The sequence below is a fragment of the Corapipo altera genome, unplaced genomic scaffold (genome assembly GCF_003945725.1).
Source record: "Corapipo altera isolate COAL_440 unplaced genomic scaffold, ASM394572v1 22b, whole genome shotgun sequence".
In the NCBI taxonomy this organism is placed as follows: domain Eukaryota; kingdom Metazoa; phylum Chordata; class Aves; order Passeriformes; family Pipridae; genus Corapipo; species Corapipo altera.
In genome coordinates, this window is record NW_020884876.1 from 25,841,822 (window position 1) to 25,865,220 (window position 23,399).

Sequence of the window (23,399 nt, forward strand, 5' to 3'; positions counted from 1 at the left end):
CCTGTGCTAGTTTTATAATGACATTTTATTCAGAAAACACTCTGTATAAAAATATTTACAAGTATTTTGAATTTCTAAGTTGCAATAAAATGCTATTCCTATGTCCAAATCTAGATTTTCTTTCTTCCAGTGTGTTTTAATCTTCCTCTTCTGCAGTCTTCTCACAGTAAAGGCAGTTACCTAACACTGACCTGCTGCGTGAGCAATGCTCAACACAGACTGCAGTGTTTGCACAGTGGGAGGTTTGTGTGTGCTGTTGCAGCATAAATTTGACTGTTATGCAGGGAGACAGGGCCGCCCTGCTCTTTCCCTACCCCTCCAGGAGACTCAGGATTGCTCAGGGAATCTTGCAGCTGGGTCAGCCAATGATGTCAGACCAAGTGGTCTCAGGCCTCTCCAGTGTGTCAAGCTTTTCTTCAAAAAGGTAATATCTGAGTACAGCACCAAAGTCCTGGGCTTCCACTTTTTGTCCCTGTAGTGAGCCACAACACTGTTAAATGTATATGAGTCTTGCACAATACAGATGTAAATTTATATCAGGTTATGTAGAAGATGTACTCTGTTAAATTTGTATTTTTAGCATACATGGTGCTCCTTGTTCAATATAAAGCAAGCAGTGCTTAATTATAAACACAGTTCTGGTCAAAATCTTGTTTTGAGTTCTCTGTGTGAGGAAAAAACCCAACAAAATCTGGTGCATTTTGTCGTGATGAAAAAAACACAGCCTGGTGCATTTTCAAGGGGGACTGTAATAAGCCTGACTCGAAATGCTGCTAACAACGCTGGTGGCTGCTACAGGCAAAGCTTTTCTGCAGAGCCCTGTCACCCAGCCTTGGGGTCCTGTGGCACCTCTGTCCTGTGACTGCCCGGAAACAGCTTCCTGTTTCTTATAACCCTGGTTTGTAAACAAGCGTGCCTACATGATGCTGCTCACCATTACCTATTTGAAACAAGCATTCACTTGTAGCCATCACTGTGGTATAAATCTAAACCATATAAAAACATATCTGACCAGAACTAAGTCATCTGTCACTTTGAAAAGGGCCTTGAAATATTCTCTGGATTACAACATAGATACTATTTACAAAAATGTAATTACCTCTGTCACTTTTCTTTTGGTTTAAAGCCTAAATAGGTAATAAACTAGAGATATTTAATGTTTCCAGGAATGACTCGTTTTAAATAACAGGCTCAAGGTTACAGAATGTGATACTGATGGTTAGTTGTGATGGAGCTTGCAATAAATTATCAAGAGTGCTCTGAATAACCACAAAAGTTTTCAACACTGACTACTTCTGTGATGAGTTAACAGGTGTTTGAATTAAGTGCATTACAGGCACACACCATATCAAACCAACACTGGTTTTGCAGCAGTCTCCATGCGTGATTCCGCAGCCGGGGAGCGCTCGGCTTTGGGGATCCTTTGTGTGCAGAGCTGGGTGAAGGTCTGTGTGCGGGCGCACAGGCAGGCACACACCCACTGTGAGATGTGAAACTGTCTTCTAGTAAGCACTACCTTCCCTTGGCAGAGAGGCAATTCCTGCCAACGGAGCAGTGCTGGCGGCACACCTAGGAACTGAGGGTGGCGTTGCGCTCCTCCAGCTGCTTCCGTATTTGTGACTGGAACAGAAAGACAATCCATTACTGTTTGTCGGCACGTGTGCGGATGTGGGTGAGTATGACCAACCCGATTACTGATATTTCTTAGGAAGTAGCGCTTTCAAGCCTTTACATTTTCTTCTCATGACCCAACATGTGTGGTCTGTGCTGATGATCCATAATGTTTACCAACCACATAATGACATCCTTAAAGATGGAAGTAATTTTTTCTTCCTAATGAGCATGCATATTAAAAGTTGCATCCTAAAAACATGACAGTGGGTTTGCAAGCATATACATTGTGCCCCTGTACTTGGCGCTTCCCCCTGTACTCAGCACTGGTGAGGCCACACCTCAAGTGCTGTGTCCAGTTCTGGGCCCCTCTATTCAGGGAGATCATTGAGGTGCTGAAGTGAGTCCATCAGAGAAGGGCAACGGAGCTCGTGAAGGGTCTGGAGCACAAGTCTTACGAGGAGCTGCTGAGGGAGCTGGGCGTGTTCAGTCTGGAGAAGAAGAGGCTCAGGGGAGACCTTTACTGCTCTCTACAACTACCTGAAAGGAGGTTGTAGAAAGGTGGGGGTTGGCCTCTTCTCCCAGGCAACTAGTGACAGACAAGAAGAAATGGCCTCAAGCTGCACCAGAGGAGGTTTAGGTTGGACATTAGGAGGAATTTCTTCACAAAAAGGTTGAAAAGATATTGGAATGGGCTGCCCAAGGAGGTGGCGGAGGCACCATCCCTGGAGATATTTAAGAAAAGACTGGATGTGGTACTCGATGCCATGGTCTAGTTGACAAGGTGGCCATTTGTCAAAGGTTGGACTCAATGATCTCAGAGGTCTTTTCCAATCTAATTGATTTTGTGATTATGTGAAAACTACACATTCCAGTCTAGCTGGCCTGGAAGCCAGAACAAATATTCCCCTCTTGCAGGTGCTGAGAACTGTAATACTTGGGTGCTACAGTACTGGGGGGTTTATGATTGGCAGTTCCAAGGGTGCTGCTGCCTGAGCCATCCTGCCATGTAACTGCACATCCCTTACCAGTTTCCATCGCAGTATTTTAATCCACTCATCAGCTTCTATTCCAGTTTTTGCGCACAGGTAGTATGTCCTTAGTGGGAACACTAAACTGTAAGTAAACAGAAATTTCTTAGATTGCTAGAACAACTGGGAGTTTTTCCTAAAACTGAGCCCAGCTGGCCTGCAGCAACAGTTGGTCAGACAGAGCCAGGCAGGAAGGCTGTGCTCCCACTTAGTCATCAGGAGGGAGGTTAACCAGGAATGGCTGACAGTCATTTACAGCTCAGGGAGATGCTGTACAAGGTCCATGGGGATAAAAGACCCTTGTCTGGGCACAGAAGTGATTACCATGTGACCTGCAGTAATGTCTGAACCCAAGATCCATGGGTCTAGGAGATGGTTATACAGGCTTACAGAATTAGAAAAAGAAATGCCCACTACACATAGGCCCACCTTTTGCCAGCAGTAATTTGGCAAACCATGCAGGACTGAGGTTGGCTGACAGAAAGAGACTCATGACTTAGAGGATCAGTAGGGTCACAACCAACAAGGGACCTTTCAGAAGCACTCAGTGTTTACATTTCTAACTTCCCTTTCTATTTTGACCTTCCCAGCAAGATGAACAAAGTACTGCTGCTTACCAGAAACAATTGACTCTTTCCTGGGAATAGTCAAATTGCACAGCTGAGCATTCAGTTAAGTCAAGTGCCCGAATCGGTTCTGTGGCCTTGAAAATAAAATGTTTTTAAAATGGGAACACATGAAAACAGAAGATAAGGCTATCTCAGTTCATCTTCTGTGCATCTAGACCTTTACTAGATTTTTCCAGGCATAGATACAATAGTTATAACACCATAAATCCAAACTAGCAAATGTAACATCAGTATTATCATATGAATTGATCTAAATATAAAAAACTCAGGACAGTTCAGATCTGGACAAACAACTAGAGGAGATCTCTAGTTCAGGAATGGTTGAGCTAGATGCACACTGCTGAAGATTTGGCTGATGCCTTATAATGTAACTGACACAGCAGCAAATCTAGTATCACTTCCAACTAAGGTTTACAGAAACAAAGGGATGGGTATAGGTCTCACCAGACATAGCCAGCTGTTAGAGATTTAATTAATTCCTAATGCCTTAAAAGGATGTAGCTGGCTAAGGAAAAACGCAGAAGCAGAGCTAAAGTAGTGTTTGCAACAGAAGTGATGGGTCTGGCTGCCTGAGTTGTGTGTGTGTGTGTGTGTGTGTGTGTATATATATATATGTGTGTGTATACACACACACACACACACATATTAGTTTCTTTGGACAAGACCAGGAGTCTACAGATGCAGGGACACAGACTGTCTAACTGCAATCCATCTCCCTTAAGAGTTTCATTCTCCCTAGATGTGAGAGTTCTTCCTTGATCTGTTTCAGCCTCACAGTGTTAAGACCTCAGAAGAGGCAGCTTAAGCAGAAAACCATCTTGCTTTCTGCCTAAACACCCTTAGCTGTTCCCATGGTCCTTCATCAGGTGTATGGAGGTGTCCATTCCTTTCTCTTCTTTCCTTACATTTTTTGTTGGCTCAGTGGCTAGTAGTTATAAGCTTCACTAGAGGGAAGCCACTTGTGCTATGGTGTGCTACCGAATGTTATCCTAGGATTAACTGCAAGCTGCTCACCTTTAGGTATCTGCAACTCCACAGCAACAGCAGGAGTGCCAGGAGACACCGGACCTGCTGCCGGGAAGAAGGCCATATTCCTGACAAAGACACCTTCTTGCCTGCTAAGTCACTAATAGAGTGCTGCCTCTTGAAACATTATCCTGTAAACTTAATTCAAGTTGGCTTGAACTGAAATGAAAACTGATGGAAAGCAAAGCAAAAACATAACAGTTTATAAATTGTAATGTTTGGTGAGAGAAGGCAGTTGTGTTTGCTGCTGCATAAAAATCTGTTTAGAGACTTGAAATAGGTCTTGGCAGAGGTGCAGGGGTAAACAGTTTGGCTGTGTTAATGAAGGAACCTGAACTGGAGGCATTGTAAGGGTAAAGAAACTCTAGAAGTGTTTCTTATCTTTACTCAGATTAAGATAGAAAGGGAGTAGCAACTGTAAGGACAACGCTTTTCCCAGATGCTGCAGGTTAATCTTTGTCAGATGAAATTTTTTAATGAATGGTTTTCTATGTATACTTTTTCTATGTAAGACCACTTGAAATAATAGGATGAAATAAAAAAATGCAAAATATACTACTAGTATTTTTAGAACTATTTGGATAGCACGCTATCTGTTAGGTTGCATGTCTAAGCTGCCAATAAAAGCTGTGTAGTGCCGGTAGCTTAAAATCCTCTTAAGAAAGCAACCCAACAATATGTTCAAGGCCAGGCTGGATGGGGCTCTGAGCAGCTTAGTCTAGTGGAAGGTGTCCCTTCCTATGGTGAGGGTTGGAAGGAGATGATCTTTGAGGTCCCTTCTGAGCCATTCCATGATTCTATGAAAAAAACCACTGTAAACAACAACCCTATCTAGTAGCTAAGACTGACAGAACACAATAAATGTTTTCCAGCCGTAAAACTTATTTTCTCTTGTTGAAGTCATCAGCAAAACTCTGACTTTACTTGAAAAGTTTGACCCCTCTGACAGTATGAGAAGCTTTAGCTTGGGAAGCTGTGATACAGATGCGAGAAGCCAGAGATACAAGGAGGCTGCAGCTGCGTCTGTAGAGGTTTAAAGAGCAAAACTGGTGTTTGCTACTTACTGTCTGGTCTTTGAAATACTTAAGTTCATTCCTATGAAGTGTAAACCACCTTGTCTTCCAGTTCTGAAAGATCAAGAATGGATGGTAACTGTCTTGGGTTAATTTAGTCTAATGCTTCTTGGGAAAGAAAAACGTTTTAAAGCTGTTGACTTGCTCTGTTTTACAGTCATGCTCTGTTGTTGGTCAAAACACAAATTGTTCCTCTCTGCAGGGGAATGCAGGTAGAGCTATTTCAGCTCCACGTTGTCTGTAGGTTCTGTGGGTGATCAGAGTGGAAGAGTTTTCCTTACCTTAACTATTTTGCCTTGTTTTACCAAATATCCTTCTTTTGTACCAAGCTGTGAAGTAATAAGGAAAGGGATCAGGGTTAGAGATTGAGCTCTGCTTCTATTTCCCACATTCCCCTCTTTGCCTACACCCAGAAGAAGGAAGAGCAGCCTGTTCTTAGGGAAACTCCCTGTAGCCACTTGCCTTGTCCTCACTCCAATGCTCCCTTCAGACAGCTGGATCCACCACTAGGGTAAACATGGACCTGTCCTGGCCCTGAAGGTAACCTCCTAGACCGTGCCTCCCTCAGTGACCCACTGGCCTGCATCTTCTGAACCAAGCACAGCAAAATAGTTGCAGTTATAGTTTATGTAGTAAAGTTAGATGTTTCTAACTCAGTACATGTTGTAACCCAAAGCACATGGGGTTTAACTGACAGTGAAATTATCCACAGAAATTGCTCCTCAAATGCAAACAGGGGAAAGTGCTGGTTTACTGTGGCATTCTCTTCTCTCAAACAACCACAAGCTTGAGAGGAAAACCCTGTTATGTTCAATGTGCTTTTTGAAAAATTGATTTTTGAGCTGTTTCTCTGGAATCATGAGTGGCACTTGGACCTTATGGCTTCTCAGATCCTGAAACTCTGTGTAAGGACCTGCGAGACTGCAGGCCTCTGAAAATCAAATTCTTGCCAAGTTACTACTTGTTCTTGAAAAAATATTGTCTTTTTATTTGTGGTATGTGGAAGTCAAGCTTCTTTGGAGATTAAAGTGTAACTTGGCCATGAAGGGTGGGTTGTGAGACATATCAGAAGTGGTTCTTTTATCAACTTTTTCTCAAAAAATATAGTATATAATTAAAATACCTTCCTCTCTCTTCTGAGCAAACTGTTCTCGAGAAACCACCTGTCTCACTTAGATATGAGTTACAGAGGATTTAGAACCTCTAATTACTGTCCAAGTGAGTCTCAGATTGGGTCACTCAGAATGGGTGGCCCAAATGGATATGATGATTTCTTCTGTGTATTTTTAATTCATGATAATGTTACTGCTAAGATGGCATTCTAAAAGGAAGATAACAGGACAATGACAATTTTTCACATATTCTTTGTTTGGATGGTCAGACTCAGTTAGGTCAGCTGCAGATAATGTTTTCCCAGTGACAATGAAGGTTTCAGTGACAACACTATAAAAGGGTTTATTTGTCATGGGACCTTACTTAGCAAGTCTGTGTTTGTTTTGCTTTGGTTGGCAAAGACTTCCTGCATTTACAAACCCATAAAGGGATGAATTACTTGTCTTACTCCATAGCTCCCTCCAGCAATCATGCTACACTCAGGCCAGAAACACCCCTCCTACCAGAACACAACTTACTGAGGGAGCATTTGGAACAAGATCACTTTCTGTCCTTCCCGTCTGCATTGCAGTGTGAACTCGGACAGATTCATAAATGGAAGGTTCTTCCACTTGCCGTGGGTAGGGATGCTTTAATACAATTAAGGTTCCTGGAGAGAAAAAGAGCAGGAGTAATTCCTCTGGTGGGACCATTCGAAAAAATAATTGTCAGTAGCTACCTGTTTGTGGAATGATTAACCTTACCTTTTCCTAAAATTATAAATGCAACTGTGAAAACTGTAAATATACGGTGTCTTTTCAAAACTTTTGAACTTATTAATGCTTATTAATTGACCCATTAAATTCCCTTCCTGCAAAGGAGGCTGGCTGGCTGGGTCGGAAGGATGCTAAACAGGATAGGAGGCCATAATAGTCATTGGTTTTGCCAAACAACCCACTACTTGCTGGTTAAACCACTTAATCTGTCAGAGCTTCGAATATAGACTTCCTACCAAGAAAGCCCAGTTACCATCGCCTTTAACTGTTTCTACTATAACTCTTTCCAGTTAAATGTTTTGATTATGGTCATTCTTTGTTCTCCAAATAAGGTCACACTTATTGCACTTTCCCTGAAAAAAAAAAAAAGCATTCTCAACAGTGAATTTAATACACTATTCAAACTAGTGAAGAACTTGCTTCAAATAGTAATTGCTATGCGATCTCACTTCATTCTTTAAAAATAATGTCACAGCATACCAAGTGCTGCTCCATTTGCATTTTATGCTGATATTGCAGGTCTTAAAGAGGAAAGATGCTAGAATTGGTAAGAACTTGGACTTGAAACCTACGAGTGAATGAGTAATTTAGTAATTTTGTAATGGGAAAGGCTAAAAAGTGAAGTGGAAAACTTATATTTGAAGTAACCAACTGAAATCTATTCAGAGGCACAGGGGGTGTATGCAAATGTGATATATGCAACTTGCCATAAGTGAAAAGTCAAAATTAGTTTATGTCTCTCTGGTCTTGCAGAAAAATAATGCTTTATCATTTAAAATGAAATTGAGAACACACCCATCACCATTCTACAGAAACTACTCTTAAGCTGTTGCACAGAATCAGAGTACCATCATCTGTACACCATGGATAAAGAGCCCCATTGCAGAACTGGAAGGTCTAATTTAACATTTTATACAGTATTTTTTTTTTGAGTAAGTTCTCTGTGGCTTTTTTTTTCTCCACAAAAGATACTTGTACAGAATCATCAAGTGACGATACACAAGAACTAGTAAAAGCTTCACTGGAGCAAGATTCCTCTTTCGTGTTTGTGTATGGTGTCTATTTCTACAGAAGAATGAAATTAGTCCCATTGTTAGAAATGCTAGCTTTAAATGACTGGCTTTTTGGTCTGGCTAATTACTGGCTACATTTTTACATGTTTTCAAAATCATTTAGTTAAAAACTGATAAACAAAGCTAACAGGTAAGAATAACATGTTGACCTTATTACTTTGAAAGAAGATCCATCTTGCCTGTTCAATAAACCATCTCAAAAAACACAGTAGCCCCACATTCCTTACAGTTATCTGTAGTTTAAAACAAAGTCTACACATTGCACTTCAGAGAAATAGATGATGACAAATTAAGCTGTAATACGGACAAGGTTGGTTGAGCTTGAAGCACAAACCTGCAGCTGTCCCAGTACAAAAGAACCACAGCACTCCATGGACCAGTTTGTATGGATGTAGGCCTCTGTGTTTAAGTATTGAGAGTCTGGTGAGCCTCTTCAGACACAAAACTAGCTCCTGTGAGACAAACTTAAGTGGAAGATAGTGGAAACCATCACATATCCTATTTCATGTGTCTCTGTCTTATAAAATCCTGTTCAAAAGCAAGGAGAAGATGAAAAATGCTGTCTTCCTTTACTCTTTCATTCCTGATCTCAAGGTGTTTCTATACAAAATTGTTTGCAAGTATAACAGGGAATAAGAAAAACTGGTCCAACTACTTTCTACTAATGTCTGAGCTAAAGGTCACTTGCTGCTTTTCAGTGAAAGAAAGTGTTCCCTACGACATCAGACTCTCTTCCTGGCCCTTCTGCCAACCTGCTGTGTGATCCTGTGTTGGGACAGACATTCTGCCACACTGAGGCATGGCTTAAGAGTTGACACCAATGAGCCCCTAACCCCATTTTTGACAGAAACTGGTTCCCATCCAGGAGAACTTTGACACCCATATCTGAAGGAACATTGCCTGAGTGCTAACACTCTCTTCTTCTCTACTGTTACCCATGGTAAGGTAAAGTGGAATGTTTCTTAATGTGATGTTCAAGTTTATCTATTTTTTTTTTATTCTGCAGCACATCCAACATGGAGGTTTCACAGAGCCAGCAGAATCTGACTAGGAAGCCTTGAAGTGACAAGTGAGCCCATCATTCAGCAGTGTTGATCCCATCCACAGAGATCACATATCACCAATGCCTTGCTTACTAATGTGTGTAACATGTGCAGTGAAGGAATGAAGAATGGGTCAATACAAGTTTTGTATGTCATCTGAAATCTTTACAGAGTTAGGCCTGTTGATGCACATCTGATTGCACAGGAAAAATAGCTACACAAGTAGGAACTCTTGTGTTCAAACCACTCTTCAAAGCAATTTAAAAAGAGAATGCTTTGAAAGATACTAGTGCCATATTGGGTGTACAACTGCATTTTTCTTGGGGGGAAGAAATTTGCAAAGCAACCCTTTAATTTAATGTTTGCATTAAAGGAGCACTGGCGACATATTATAGTTAATGGCATGAGCCACCTACCATTTAACTGGTCTCTTGCATATATAACTAGTACTACTCTGAGTTATTTGCATACACTTTCTACAGAGGATACTGGAGGTTTTGGTACAATCTTGTACTGACACATCTTCATCTTTTACATTTAAAGAAAAGCCTAAACTGGCATTATTATGATATTACAAGTCTGTTTCTCCAGGGGTTCTAGTCTGGTCATGTTCAACTCACTTGTAGGAATCAAGTTTAATCTTTTGAGCTTTAATTCAGGCAGCATATTGTCTGTTAAAGAAGCCTGTGCTTTTTCTCTCTTAAAAGCAAGACAAATCACTGTGATGGCAGATGGCATCAGCAGGCTGATGCACTGTAGACAGAACAGGAGAGCTGGTTCAGACCACATTCCCTACAGGAAAGAGGAACATAACACTGCAGACTCTTTCCTTAGATGAAGAATAGTGAAGGTAAACAATTTCAAGTCCCTTTTCCATTTATTCTTATAGAGGAATTTCAACTTCATAGATGAATATTTATTTGCTCACTAAATGCCCTTTTTGAGAATGTTCCATTCCTTACACTACAGGTACATTTTGAAACATTCGTCCTCTGAGAAATCAAAAGGAGCTCATGTCCATGGTTAGCAAAACCCAGTAAACTTACATGTGGTTTATCTTCAGAGTACTTGAAAGATTTTTTTGAAGTGGAACTTTTTAGATATGTGAGGGTAATACAAATGTTAATTTATGAAGAGGAACACTTCAGCAGATCTACTTGCTAACACATTGGAAACTCCTTTTACTTAAATCTGTTTGAAGTATGACTACAAATGTATTCATACAAACATATGGCTTTCCTTACCTGTTTCACTTCCAATTAAAGGCTGATTGGCAAAATGCATGACCAGTTCCTTCAAGCTAGAAAATTCATTAAACCCAAATTTGAATGAAGCTCCTGTATATTCAACATGGAAGTGTTTCACAGAATCTTTTCCCCTAAAATAAAAAAGGAAAATTTGTCAAGGCATAAATGCCAGAGGCTTTTGGGATACACAGTCCTTAAATAGCAGCTTTCACTACAGGAAATCTGGCCCAGAGCCCAGGCTGACATTCACTGTCCTAGCAGTAATACCACTGCCATTACTGTCCCCACTAATATTCAACACATCCAAGAATTGGATTTGAATTGCTGCTTTACAGATATGAGATGATGAAAGCCTAGAAACGCCAAGTGACTTAACCCTTAATTTAACTCTTGCATCAGTAAAAATACTCATAAAAGAGATTTCAAGCCTTCTGCCTAAAAATTATGATATCCCTTCACTTACTGGTTTTAGTCTTGATATTACTTGGGATGTGTCTTACTTTTCAGGAAGCATCATTATCTCATTTAAAATGTCTTCTATTTCTCTTTCAAAAATAAGCTCTCTTCTTTTTGCACCCAAACAGGGGGTTAATAACCTACTTTTAAATACCTAAGGCTTTACAATTTGTCTGCTTTGTCTCTATTTGGATGAATGCCCATCTCTGTGATGGGCACTATCAAACATGAACCAGGGTCCTTTGGCCATAGGGGAAGTAACAGCATTTGTTTGTGAAACCTGATGGTATTAGAGAAGTGTGCAAGGCCTCACTTCCTGGATGGGCAATTATTTTGACTCAAAAGAAAGTGAAGCACTCAATGAAAGTATTTATCCAGTGAAAAAGTTACTTTTGTTAATGTTACTAGCACTCAAAATAGTTCAGAGTAAACTTTGTTTGAGCAAAAACTTATATAGGAAATATATTGAAAATAGAGTGAAGAAAGGGATTTATAGCATCTTTTCCATTGTTTACTGACACTTCCACTGAAGATTATGATTTCAATTAGTAGGTACTTAAATATTCATCTCTGAACAGTATTCGTGATATTGTAGAACGTGCCTCTATTGCCCTCCAACATTTTTGTGCTACAGTCAGCTGGGCCACAATGCCTGCAACAAGCTAAGTGCAAATGTTCCTCACCAGCGCAGAGCTGCTGTAACTCTGCTGCAATTACAGGATTTTCCATCTTTTCCTCTAATTTCATAAGAAATATAATGTTGCAATGACAGCAACTTCTACTCTGTTTCCTACTTCCTTTTCAAATTGGCTAATTTCAGTGGGGGAGCAGACTTCGGGCAATACGTGATCTCCCTTCCTACAGCTGTCATTAAAACCCTGAAGGGATGTCTAAGCAGTTTTTCCTTTAAGAAAATCCAAAACTATAATAATGACTGAAGTTCCTCGTGAGGCAGAGGCAAAAAGTAAAGTAAAAGCTACAGAAGACATTTTAGTAGAGAAAGAAAATGACAGCCAGAATTGCTAAATTTATCCTTTCCACAAAAATGTATCAGAACAAAACTGAATTACTTATTCTAAAATTAAGTTTTAATATTAGTCAAAAAATTGAAAGGAAAATGTAAAATTAAATAAACATAGAAAATAAACATCTTAAAATCAAAATCAGTATTAAGGGAACCATACCACCAAAAACTGATGTAACACAATAAAAGATCAAACTCCAGATTAGGCTACTCAGTTCACATGGTAGTGCAACAAGTAATTCTTGAAACTACATGAAGAGCTGAACAAGAGATTGGAATAGGCCTGGAGTAGACTTTTCTAGGTCTTCTAAGGCTAGAATTTGTTAAAGCAGCAAATTTATTTTCATCAACTAACACTTTTGTTTCCTGTTAAAAGAGCAACTATTTAAATTTCCTTTTATTACAATAAGTTGATTCCTGAGTGCCCTTTAAAACTAGCTTAAATGTATATTTTTAATTATCTGAGGTAGATTATCTCAAATAATGCTTAGTTACATTTTAAAGTCAAAAAATATTAACAAGAGAAACAACGATACATTTAAAATTACTTTTTTTAAGGAAAGCTATTATTTACAAATGCCACTATGTTTTTTCCTAACACTTGCACTCAATTCAGTCATTGCTACTCTGAATACTCATTTTGTAACATCACCTTCAGATCTGTCGGGCGCCCCCAAAGCTCCTTGTATAAATAGCTGTCTATAGTGGTAATAATTTTAACAGTGTATGTATAGGTACACTTGCTCCTGACCTTCTGTCAGAAAAGGGTGAAACAGCTCATAGTTGCCTTTTCTGGGGAACAGGGTATGTGCAAATTGCACTTCCAAATTGTAACAGCTCGTGGTACTGAATATGCAGAAAGCCACAGTCTCAAGGGCATATGCTGTGTTCCTGTCTGAGTTGTAAATAATCAGCATCATTACAATGTTCAAAGTGACTTTAGCTCAAAAAGTTACTGCGATTCAGTCTGAGGCAGAAATGAGCTTGAATGCAGTAGCTTAAAATTTCACTCTAAGGCTGCTTATGCAGTTGCCAAAGGCTAAGAATGTATTTAGGGTTGGTTACCTCCTCTCAGCTGACATGCAGGGACCACCTTGTAAGTCTAATGCATATGTCCTTTGTGTTGTCTTGCTAAAATACTGTGGCTTCTCTTCTTCTTGGGAGAGTCTTTAAATGTGATTCGTAATGAAGTACCCAGGCCAGGCTACCTGTGCTTTGTATTGGTTGTGTCCTAAACTCGTGTAAATTGCTGTAGTTGACTTCAAGGGCCTGACATCTGTCACCTGCAAAATACTATCTAAATCAGTCATGCATAACTGGCTGAGACTGAACCCTAGCTCACAACAGAGGAGTAAAACCATCAAGTCAAACACTGGAACATCCTTCAGAGATGGTGGTTCCTATTCAGCAATTCAGAAACTAGTGAAGCTAGCATCTATTAAATGGTATGTTTGCCACTATCCTCATCATAAAACTTCTCTACTCCCATCAGCTGTTTCTTAAGATCTTGTAACTACCATGCAGATTTTTATCATGCAGACTGAAAATCTACAGCCAATCTATAGAATGATGTTTTCTACCAATAAAATTAATTTATAATTTGGAAAAATGAGAGCAACTGTCAAATCCAATCCATTTTTTTTCCTCTAACAAAATGTCAATCGATGGGATTACACCATTAGGAATATACTTCAAAATAGTCCAAACCCACGGAAAAAATCAGTAGGTCATCTCAACGCATGAGACATGCAAACAAACATGCGAGTAAGTGCAGCATTACATTAATTCACTCTGCCCATACCCTACCTTACAGAGAGGGAGTACAAATCTTCCCTTTCATTACTCTTCCTCAAAAGATAGCTGCCATCCTGCCCGTTGGAAAGCAGCAGCGCTTCTGCTGCATGTCGGGTGAGATTATCATGGTACCACCTGGGAAGACACAAAGGGTTAAAGCATCATTCTCTCAGCTCTCAACTGACAGCTGCTGCTGCTTTTTGGAGCAGGGTTACAGAAAGAGGAAGGACTGCAACAACACTGCTACAATTTTGAGTTACCATCCTACTCACAGGTTACACAGATCCATGCCCCTTTCAGCAGCCGCCTTTTGACATGCTCAGAAAACTATTTTTTGTTAATGCAAAGTTGTGTACAAACAGCTGACAGTCTGAACCTAAAGAACCCTGCAAATTCTACTTGTCTGAGCAACAAGTTACCCAGGTCTGTGCTGATAAGGTGAAAGCAACTTTGGGGGGTATACAGAATCCTCTGACTATTTTCAGAATCTGTACTTCCTGACATATGTATATGCTTTGGTACACTTCCTCTTCTGGGGCAAACAGGCAGCACTTAAACTCCTCACAAACTCTGTATTTCCCACAACAAATCTACACTACTAAGATCTGCAATTAAACATGCTTGCCTAAGCTTAGAATTACAGGGATCAAAATTAACTGACGAAATTTCAGTGAAAATTAAGAAATCTCATAGTTGTTGCCACTTGGCCACATGAGGTCTGAGAAATGGAGGAAAACATCTAAACACCTGCTTCAATTTAACTTCAGTGAAAATTAACTTCATTTTTCTATGTGAAAAATTTTGCAAGGAATTCAGAGGGAAAAAAAAAGTCCTACAAAGAAGTCCAGGAAATGTAGTTTATGGCTTTCTCTCCATTCATTTTCATTCCATTTCATTTTAACTTTCCACGGTAGAAACACCCAATTTCTTTCAACAGTCAAGGATCTCCTTAGAAATGAACCTGAGACTGAACACAAAAAAGCACTGCAGCTATAAAATGTTGGAGTTCCAATCCTGTAAGACGTGTGTGCAGATATTAACAATAGCTATATACACCCACTAGAGACTCTGGTGCAGAAGGAGGGAGGGATACTACATCCAAGGCACAGTTCTGCAGGGAACAAGCTTCCTGTGTCTGTGAGTGAAGTGGTGACAGGTCTCCTTTCCCTTCCTTTAAACTGTGTGCGCCTGTAGCACTGGGCTCAAAGTCTATCACTGTTTCAGACAGAGAAATACAGTTTCAGTGAAAGCAGAAGTGTCATCATAGCACTTTCCAGAATTTGTGTCATGGCAGTCTTTAAACTGAACCCAGGTGCAACTGTATACTCTTTCTCCTTAGCTGGTCTTCGCAAGTTGCCACTAAACTTGTCATCTCACACAAAGCTTTAACTCTGAATTTGGACAGCTGCCTAGTTGAAAATCCAGCTGGCTGATAAATTGCTTTATAAGAGACTCCAGACCGTTAACCCAGCGGAAGACAAGATCCATGTGAAACTCAATACTGACAGGGTATTGCTCCTTTGGCTCTAGTTTGTGGTCTGTGGGCCATCTACACAGTGGAATAATATAATGAATATTTAAAGATCAAAGTGTCATCTTCTGAAACACCTGTCAGCCAAAATCCACTTTGGGATTAACTGCCCAAGTAAGTAACAGTCAAAGGTCAGATCTGTCCTGATGTGAAGAAGATCATATCAGCATGCACATTTGGCTGGACCTGCAGCTGGGAAGGTAACACTGAAGGTAACTTTTTGGGTGGGATTTCATAACACCACTTCTCTTACTTCTGTGCAAAAGAAGCATACGTTGACAAAATCTGTAACCAGTCATTTGCATGAAGGAGGTGAATTTAGTTTGACATTTCTCATAAGTGTGCTGTTACCTTATTTCCAGAAATGCCTTTTTCTAAGATTTTTATTAGGGTTTAAAAAGTGCTGTGTTTAAATCCATGCTCTCTTTAAACATAAAAGGCCAGTGACTAACAAAATTTTACCACTATGCAAAAAAAAATAAATAAACTAACCAAAAGCCAACAACGAAACCCCACCCACTGAAATGAGAATATAATTTTGTTTGAAAGTGCAGTTTTGTTCATAAGGTTGCACCAGTCATCTTGCCTAAATATGCTGTCTCAGACAAAAATCCCTCAAATGTTAGTGTGTTCCTCTTGCTCATCTTAAAAAGTAGAAGTGGATGTGAGGCAGTACTGCAGATCTTAGTATCAAAGGGACTGTTATACATATTTTGGTTTTTTTTTTTCTTCCTGTCACAGATGGTTCAGTTGGGTTACTTGGATATTCCACTGTGAAAATGGTCACACAAAACTTGTTGCAATTGCACAAGCATAGGTAATATTTTAAAATGCTGTAGAAAATTTAGAATTTGCACCACAGACCACTAGGAAGGTAAACAAATACACACCTGTGCAAATAGTCTGCTCTCCCAATCAAGCCTGCCTGATGATACAAATAGAAACAAATGGGACTAAAAATAAATCCAAACAGTTCTGTTGTGAAACACTACTAGGTATACTTGAGGTAAATTTAAGTATTTGTCAGAGGGGAATCCTTCTTTTTATCTGTTTCAGAAAAAATCATTTAAACAGCTCTTTGAAATTTGCAGGCAAATCAAGACGGGAGACATGGATCATTTGGCAAAACACTGTAAGAGGCAGTCACCTTTAGCTTAAATTTTGGTTGTTTTCTGAGTGATACCTGGGACAGGAAACTGTTGGATAGAAAACACAATACTAAATCTACCTTCTTGCCTTCTTAAAATGAGACATTAAGGAAATTAAAACACTTTACAAACACCTATCTGTTTGAAGCCCCTAGAAAGTCCTTCAAAAAGCTTGGCTTCAGTCTTTGATTTTGAACCATGGTGCGCATCCTGCATACTGGGCTGTTTCTGAAGCTCCTTCCAAAAATCTTTTTTATAAATTCCTGTATTCACTACAAAAAAAATTCAGAAATAAGCTCTATACTTGGACACTCAGACTGAAAATCATCAGTAGTGTAACAACTGTGTGGGGTACTTGATTCAGATTTCTCAGAAACAACACGAGAAGAAAGATAGATGAAAGTCCTTTCCTGCTTTAAAGCCACTTCTGCTGGCTACCCTTGGCCTTGCACACCGTCCTGTCTGATATATAGAGGTTTTTCTTTTCTAATAATTTCATTTCTCCTATTGAAAAAATCCACATCCTCACCTTTTTGGGGTTACTTCTCCATGATTTGACTAGGAGTCTCAGAGTTTATAACTGCTGTAATTTATCCATTCTGGTTGCTTTAACTTTGTCCCAAATGGCGTTAAATCTCTTAAACCCATACGCGTAAGCATGTTTGTGTTGTCAGTGCGTGTTGTTGAATGACCATACTATTCTTCCTGCTCTTCAAAACAGAAGAGTCTGCTAGGCCAATGAAAGCACATCTTAGGATGGGCATGCACACCTAGTGAGATTACCTTTGTTAATATTTGGGAAAAAAAATTTTTCAAAAATTAGACTATTCTTTAGTTCTGAGCGTATTGGTGACAGCATAGAAAGGACCTTTCCAAGATGGCTGATAAGAGAAGGAGAAAGAAATGAGACACTCAGTGCTCCAGAGAGCCAAAACTCATCAGAGCACACAGCCTTGCCCTGAAGATCTGCCCATCCAGTCAGCAGTGGGGTTCCCCTGTGGAGTGAGCTGGTGGCTGCTGCAGCGCAAGCCATGTCTATGCTGGCAGCCATATCGCTGCAGCTATGCTGGTCCTCACGACTCCAGAATAGGATGCATTCACGTTAAAATCTCTTCTTGTATTAAGATCTCTGCGTAGTTAATGCAGTGACTAGAGCTACCTACACTGAGGTGATGATCACAGATATGTTACAGCAGTGTTTGAGGTGGGAAACTCCCTCTTTAGGTTAGAACATCATCTTCAAAATGTTCATTTGTTCCTTAACAACCCAAGTTGTTTGAATGAAAAATGTTAATGAAACTTTATTCCTATGTCCCCGCAGATCAGAGAGCCCTCTAGGTATGGCATCTGTTGTTTCTGGTGATGCTGTTTTTGAAGAAACCATATGGATATCTTGCAAAACATTACTGCCTGTGTAAATAGGAGCTAGTGAATAAACTTGTAGCTGGCATTAGGTGGATTAACTTTTTAACAGTAACATAATACACAAGGAGCACACACACTCATTCATGCAAGAATGAATGTTGAGTGACTTGAGTAACTCTCTTCTCAGCCATTTCTATGTGCAAACTGAGTAACACCCAGTACAAACACTTGCTTTTCTTCCTCATAAAAATGAAAGACAGTAGCACCAGAAGAAAGAAAAGCTAGAAGTTCTGACTGCCATTTGGTTTTAGTGCCTGGAGTGATAACTCTGAGGTATGCCCAGCTATCAGATAAATGTAGTAGGCAGAGGTCACACTTAGTTTTTGTGTCCTTATCAGATTATGTTCTCAGATGGTTATAGCCTGGATAGAGTTAGAAAGTGTGTGCATGTTAGGCTTGCTGTCATAAAAAGTCAGGCAATTCAAAGTTCCTTCTCTGAAGAAAGAAGGAAATTCTGGGTATTCAGCTGGGTGAATTCTTTACTCCCTTCCCAGAAGCTCCCTCCCCTACTGCAGGTGATGCTCCTCAGTGGGTGACCATCCCTGTGGAAAGCACCTTGCAGGACCCAAGCAGTAGCACTGCAAATCTAATTCATCTCTCAGACACTTCTGAAGGGTAACAAGAATCCCTATTAGTGGGAAGATGGTCCAGATGTGCTTGCAGTAGGACTTCAGTATTATTCATACCAGTTATTTACCCCGAGTTGGTGGGTTGAGGTTTCTTGTTGTTTGTTCGGGGTGGGGTTTTTTTTTGCAGTGGTAGATGATGACAAGTTTTGCATCTTATTTTTGTATTAAAAAATATCTTCTTCAGCAAGGAGTTGAATTTGCTTACACTTTGAAACTATACACTAGATTCAAAATGTATTCCCATTCTTAGGTTAAAGGAGTGGTACATAGTACTGCTTGATGGAGTGCACAGCAGAGCACTGACTTATCTCCTCTGACTGGATTCAATGCTCTTCACATGCCTGTAGTCCAAAAATGACTCTACAAAACTGACTCACTAGTTCTCTATTTTTGGCATTCTGGATTTCAGCAACTTCCAGATCTTATCTGTCAACTTGTTTTGGTTTTTTTTTAAACTTATTTTCCTAATATCAAACCCTTAGAAGCATTGCCTGCCATCTGAAAGTTGCAAAGGGGTACCTCATGTCACTAAAAGTAAAGTTTTGGCAAGGTTTTTAATGGCACATGAGTTGACAAAGCTCTACAGAACCTACAAAGGGGCAAGAATGCTAAGACAGAAGTTATAGGTGGCAGGCAACCAAAACTGGCATTTATTAGACATCCTTTCAATGTGTCACACCAAAACACTTAATCACACACCTATGTAAGGCACTTTGTTCGAATACAAGGATGCCATTACATGGGAAAAATAATTTTAAAATAGAAATAAAAGGAAATAACATCAGTGTATCCAGCCTTAAAGCTCCTGCCTTCTAACTGTAGACTTTCACTAGTTCAGCTTCTGTTTTTCACTTCCATTTTCTCTCCCCCTTCTTTCAACTGCCTTCATTCTGATTTTCACCTGGTCTTTCAGCCCACTTTCTAGCTGTTTTAATTTTTTCTTTGTTAAAATTAGAAATATAGATGAAGAAAAAAATTCTTATAACCATATACCCTGTTCCTGTCATACACGTTCCTCAATTCCCCAATTTTATTATCACCTGATCTAGGCCTATGGCCCAATTTCTCTTCTGTTATGAAAACTAAGCATGAAGTGTTTTGTTCAGACTTACAAATACCATCTGTCATGGGACTGTCAAACCTGGAGGAGCATAAAAGCTGTGCTGCAAGGGGTGACAAAGAAAGCTCAGACTACAAAAGGAAAAAGGCTACAAAAACTTGTTTCCTCTTGCCCTGTTCCTTTCACCTACAACAGGCAAACAGTGTCGCCCAAACTATGCTGTACTGGGACAGAAACTGCACTACCAGATCAGCCTGGAATTACTTGGATGACAAGATATTCCACATTCTCATCTCTTGCGCAAATAATGTGAACTGCAATGTGGAATTCCCCAGACTCACATAGGACGTGATCAGTTACAGGAGCTTCACACTGCAGTATACGGGCTGTCCTTTCAGCTGTAACAGCAATAACTGCAAGTGAAAAAAGGGTTGACTCCAGGAATAACCAGAGACCTTCAAAGAAGAATCCCAATGTCAGTTTCCCTTTCCTTTAAGTCAAGATGTTTATGTCTCTTTTGACAAACTTCAGTGTTCCCTTTTAAACATTTTAGTATATTTAGGGACAAAGTTAATGAATGAGACAACAAGTTTTTAATAATGTGTTTTGATTTTGATCTCCCTTTTCATTAGCCATTAGGTCCACCTATATGCACATCCTCACAATGAACCTGACTGTAAACTGAATTTTCACTACATTGCTGACAACTTTCCATTTTGATGAGCAGCTAACCTGGTAAACTATGAGCATATTCCGGTGCTCAGCCTCCTTTCTTGTAAAAGGAAAGGAAAAGTCCTTCTCATTTCACACTTCTTCAAACCTTATCCAACTTCTTTGATTTTTGTACCATAAAGCAGAAGCTCTAAAATAACCTTCTTCAAATTCCCCCCCCAAGGGCACCTGAATTTCAAAGCTGCTCCTCAATTGAATGACTGCTGTCTCTGCTGGTCTTTACTATGGCAATGACACACGTTCCTCACCAGAACTGGGTCTCAGTTGTGCTAGATACTATGTTGGGTGCCAGGGAAACTCAGCATTGTGATAGTATCAGGAACTAAGTTTAGGTCGGAAAACCCTTGTGATGACTGAAAACTTAATTTTATGGTCTGGAAAGTGACACACCCACTTCTCACAGCTGTAAAAGTATTTGCATTAAGAGACCTTTTAGACTACGCCACAAGAATGCTTGCTGAGTGAAGACTTCTTTTTCCTCTTTATAAAAAGACAAAAAAAAAAGTGACCTTAGTACTAGCTGAAAAGAAAAGGCCTTGTTTAATAACTTGAAGGGATTCTTTGCCTGGCATTGCACCTTTAGTGCATTTAACTCAACAGGCTCCCCTGAAGCAGGTGTTTAGTATTCTGTGATAAGGTGAAAAGTTTAAGTTTTCCATTGAAGTGGAAATAAAATAAAGAAACTAGAGCTTTAAAAATGCATATTTGTATCACTCTCATTTGTACCCTCTCCTTCTTATGGACACCACATCAGGTACCACATCAAGCTGCAGTACTAAAAGATCATCTGTGAGGATGAACTCCTCACCAGCGAGTGAGGCTGTTACTAGGCAAGTGTTACTGGCACATAGCAGCTCAAACCATATAGTGTAAATGAATAAAAGTCTGGTAATTGGGAATAATGCTACCCACAACAGCTGCAACTATTTTTTTTCTTTCTTCCCTGAAGATATTATTTTAGGATGAGCATAACTTTACAGCTGCAAAGAAAAAGTATATAACGGCCACGCCGGGTACCACCTGAAAGTGACTTAACATCATATCTGTTAGATGCTTACATTAACAGGCATTTCTTTTAAAGGTTCTTCTAAATATGAGAAAATATCAGCAGTGTTTAGATAGTAATTCCAAGTAATCTTGTTGCAAAAACGGGTGTGCTGCATCAGACAGAGAAGGTCTGTTGCATCCTTCAGCCTTCCTTTTTGCTCCTGGGATTTTTGCTTTTCAATGAGTGTGATGTCCTCGTAATGGCTGCAAATTACAGCACCTTTGGGAAGCCTGCTGCCTCCCAGGGCCCAGCGAGGAGCAGCCGGCATGGTGGCTGGGATAGCAGCCCTCTGCTCCAGGGCCCAAACCAAACTACAGGGAGGCAGCCAAAGGGAGGGCACAAGGAGGACAGCAGCTCTGATTCCAAGCTCTGGGTTTGGCGCTCCCTTGAAATGAGAGAAAGTGGCACGGCAAAATCTGGGTTCTTCCCAACAGAGGAGGTTTCAACATCACAGAGATTCTCTGAGGGAAACTGCCGCAAACTCTCCACTACATTCGAAACTGCTGCCTGCGCTCTAGTTTTTCCTGACTATTATTTGTTCCTCCCACTCACCTGCGGCCTTCCAACCTTTCACACCTGCCGCAGGGACGAGGCACTAGGCTTCTCCGAGGGACCGCACACCACGCCCGGAGCCCTTTGGCGGGCTCGTTGAGACAGACCTCATGTTGTCTTATCACTCACTTCGTTACCAAAACCCAGCAGCAAGAACCAGCAGCTCCCACCCTGTCAGCTCCCATCGGGTGGCGCGGCACCACCAAAACCCAGCAGCAAAGAACGAGCAGCTCCCACTCCCTCAGCTCCCGTCGGGTCCCCCGACACCACCCCAGGACGGTCATTTAGGGCGTCCTTCGTGCGGGGACCCCCCACGAGCGCCGCTTACCCGAGCGCCGCCAGCTCCTGGTCCAGCGGCGCGGCGGGGCGCGGCTCCCGGCGCTGGGTCATCGTCCCACGGCCGCTTCTCCGCCGCCTCCGCCCCGCCGGGGAACGACTCCTGCCCGCGACCGCCCCCGCGGGACGCCGAGGAAGTGCGAGGTGCCACCTCCCCGGGCGGGTCCCGTCCCGTCCCGCCCCGCCGCCCCGTAAAGCCCCGTCCCCAAGGAAACGACCCTCGCCCGAGGCTTTGCGGACCCCTCCGGCCTTGTCCGCGGTGCCTGGTGTGCGCCATGGCCCTCCCATCCTGCTAAGGCTTTGTTTTATCCCTACAATAATTCGTATTCGCAATTGCTTTAATCTGTACATCCCTGAAGCGCATATTCCAAAGTGTTTCGTTGTACGTTCATTTTTTTTTTTCCTGCAATCAGTGAATGCCCCTCACCTCTCGTTGTGTCTGACAAAGTACTCAGCGAGGAAACCTGTGGAGGTGCACTCGTATTTATTCTGCAAGTGTCAGGTGTTCAACCCAGCCCCCGGAGTCCCAGTGGGTTTGTAGCTTGCCCCTCCGAGAGCAGCTCCCGCGGTGTGGTACTGCCGCTGGCTTGCCTGGGAAGGGGGATTCTTCCTGCCCGGAGCCTGCCCTGCCGCAGGCACCTTGACCACTGATTTCTTTGATCGTCGCCCCTCTCCGTGCGGGCTTTGAAGAGGTCATACTGCCTCTCAGAAACAGTAATCGGAACATCAACTGCTGAAAAGATACTTCTGAAGAGGGAATGAGGTTGCATCAAAAGGATATTTCTGAGTGTTGTCTGCCATCCGCCCTTTCCAATGGCTAAAACGATTTCCCACAATACTAGAGGTTATTTGTATTCCCCATTACTTCACGGGCAGTAATTATTATAGGTGTGGCAAATTCTTTTACTAATTTCTTTGACAGAAGGACAGTCTCCAACAAAAAAAAAAAGAAACAATAGAATACTGTTTTCCAGTCACACTGAAGTTTTCACTAGGTATCCAGTACTGAAAATATGGTTTTTCCAGAAAAACTGGTGTTTAAAGAGGACGGAACAACTACATA

General features: G+C 41.0%; 1 protein-coding gene across 1 annotated transcript; it reads right to left on the bottom strand.

Moving 5' to 3' along the window:
- Window positions 1–64: 64 nt before the first annotated feature.
- On the bottom strand, window positions 65–22,414 carry DAPP1 (dual adaptor of phosphotyrosine and 3-phosphoinositides 1). The gene is made up of 9 exons (XM_027635525.1): window positions 22,329–22,414; window positions 13,888–14,010; window positions 10,599–10,732; window positions 7,002–7,132; window positions 5,652–5,699; window positions 5,362–5,424; window positions 3,260–3,345; window positions 2,640–2,727; window positions 65–1,620 (listed from the first exon to the last, which is right to left on the bottom strand). Exons 1-9 carry the CDS (start codon window positions 22,388–22,390, stop codon window positions 1,570–1,572), a joined length of 786 nt encoding a protein of 261 aa, XP_027491326.1. The 5' UTR covers window positions 22,391–22,414; the 3' UTR covers window positions 65–1,569.
- Window positions 22,415–23,399: the final 985 nt, after the last annotated feature.

Excerpts from the sequence above, each read along its gene's own strand:
- DAPP1 (XM_027635525.1), bottom strand. The coding sequence starts at position 22,390 with ATGACCCAGCGCCGGGAGCCGCGCCCCGCCGCGCCGCTGGACCAGGAG. Across the intron at positions 7,133-10,598 it reads TTTAATTGGAAGTGAAACAG|GAACCTTAATTGTATTAAAG; the intron begins GTAAGGAAAGCC and ends TTTTCTCTCCAG. Across the intron at positions 3,346-5,361 it reads AGTATTTCAAAGACCAGACA|GCCACAGAACCGATTCGGGC; the intron begins GTAAGTAGCAAA and ends TTTATTTTCAAG.